The sequence below is a fragment of the Galeopterus variegatus genome, unplaced genomic scaffold (assembly GCF_000696425.1).
Source record: "Galeopterus variegatus unplaced genomic scaffold, G_variegatus-3.0.2 Scaffold11254, whole genome shotgun sequence".
NCBI classification, from domain to species: Eukaryota; Metazoa; Chordata; class Mammalia; order Dermoptera; family Cynocephalidae; genus Galeopterus; species Galeopterus variegatus.
Genome location: NW_007737365.1, coordinates 1 through 1,231, shown reverse-complemented (window position 1 = coordinate 1,231; position 1,231 = coordinate 1). Strand labels below are relative to the sequence as shown.

Below are 1,231 nucleotides of genomic sequence, written 5' to 3'. Positions count from 1 at the left end.
CCAAGGATCAAGACTCCACTAGCACCAGGGGCCACCGGGCCTTGAACCCTCTTCCCGCCCCCCCCCCCCACCTGCAGGACCAGCCCCTGAGCGTCCGTCGCAGCAGCCTCAGAGGCTGGAGTCTCAGAGAAGGGAGGCTCAGGTCAAGTGACCAGGGCACAAAAGGGAGGGGAGCCTCCTCCTGGGGTCTCACCGTGCTCCGGTCACCCACCCACCCAGCCCTGGCTCTCCTGTCTCCTCCAATGTGGGGCGGGTCAGGGGCAGAGTTTCCTGAGCCCCAAACTCAGCTGTTGTTGTGGCCACAGGGGCATCGGAGGAGAGCGAGCGAGCGCAGGACAAACTTCCCAGCCCTCCTGGCTCACCCGCCCTCACGCTTTGCCAACGATGGAGTTGAGAGGATCCGGACAGCTCACAGAGTCCCCCAGCGGCGGGCAGGAGGATGCGACATTCAACCTCCTCATCCTGGCCCTCACTGAGACCCTCAGCCTGGGCGGGCTGCTGGGGAACGGGGCGGTCCTCTGGCTGCTCAGCTCCAATGTCTACAGGAATCCCTTTGCCATCTACCTCCTGGACGTGGCCTGCGCCGACCTCATCTTCCTCGGCTGCCACATGGTGGCCGTCGTTCCTGACTTGCTGCGTGGCCAGCTGGACTTCCCAGCCTTCGTCCAGACCAGCCTGGCCACGCTGAGGTTCTTCTGCTACATCGTGGGCCTGAGCCTCCTGGCGGCCGTCAGCTTGGAGCAGTGCCTGGCCTCCCTCTTCCCGGCCTGGTACCCGTGCCGCCGCCCACGCCACCTGACCACCTGCGTGTGCGCCCTCACCTGGGCTCTCTGCCTGCTGCTGCACCTGCTGCTCAGTGGTGCCTGCACCCAGTTCTTCGGGGAGCCCAGCCGCCACTGGTGCCGCACACTGTGGCTGGTGGCAGCCGCCCTGCTGGCCGTCCTGTGCTGTGCCATGTGCGGGGCCAGCCTGCTCCTGCTGCTGCGGGTGGAGCGCGGCCCCCAGCGGCACCAGCCCCGTGGCTTCCCCGCCCTTGTCCTCCTCACCGTCCTCCTCTTCCTCTTCTGTGGCCTGCCCTTCGGCATCTACTGGCTGTCCCGGAACCTGCACTGGCACATCCCACACTACTTCTACCACTTCAGCTTCCTCTTGGCCGGCATGCACGGCGCGGCCAAACCCGTCATCTACTTCTGCCTGGGCAGCACCCGGGGCTGCAGGCTGCGTGAGCCCC

The 1,231-nt window shown here is 66.6% G+C and overlaps 1 protein-coding gene across 1 annotated transcript; it reads left to right on the top strand.

Moving 5' to 3' along the window:
* Window positions 1–384: 384 nt before the first annotated feature.
* On the top strand, window positions 385–1,227 carry LOC103610514 (mas-related G-protein coupled receptor member E-like; the record flags this gene model as incomplete). The annotated part of the gene is made up of 1 exon (XM_008594669.1): window positions 385–1,227. A coding segment is annotated over exon 1 (843 nt), but the record flags the coding sequence as incomplete, so codon positions are not given.
* Between the last annotated feature and the right edge of the window lie 4 nt (window positions 1,228–1,231).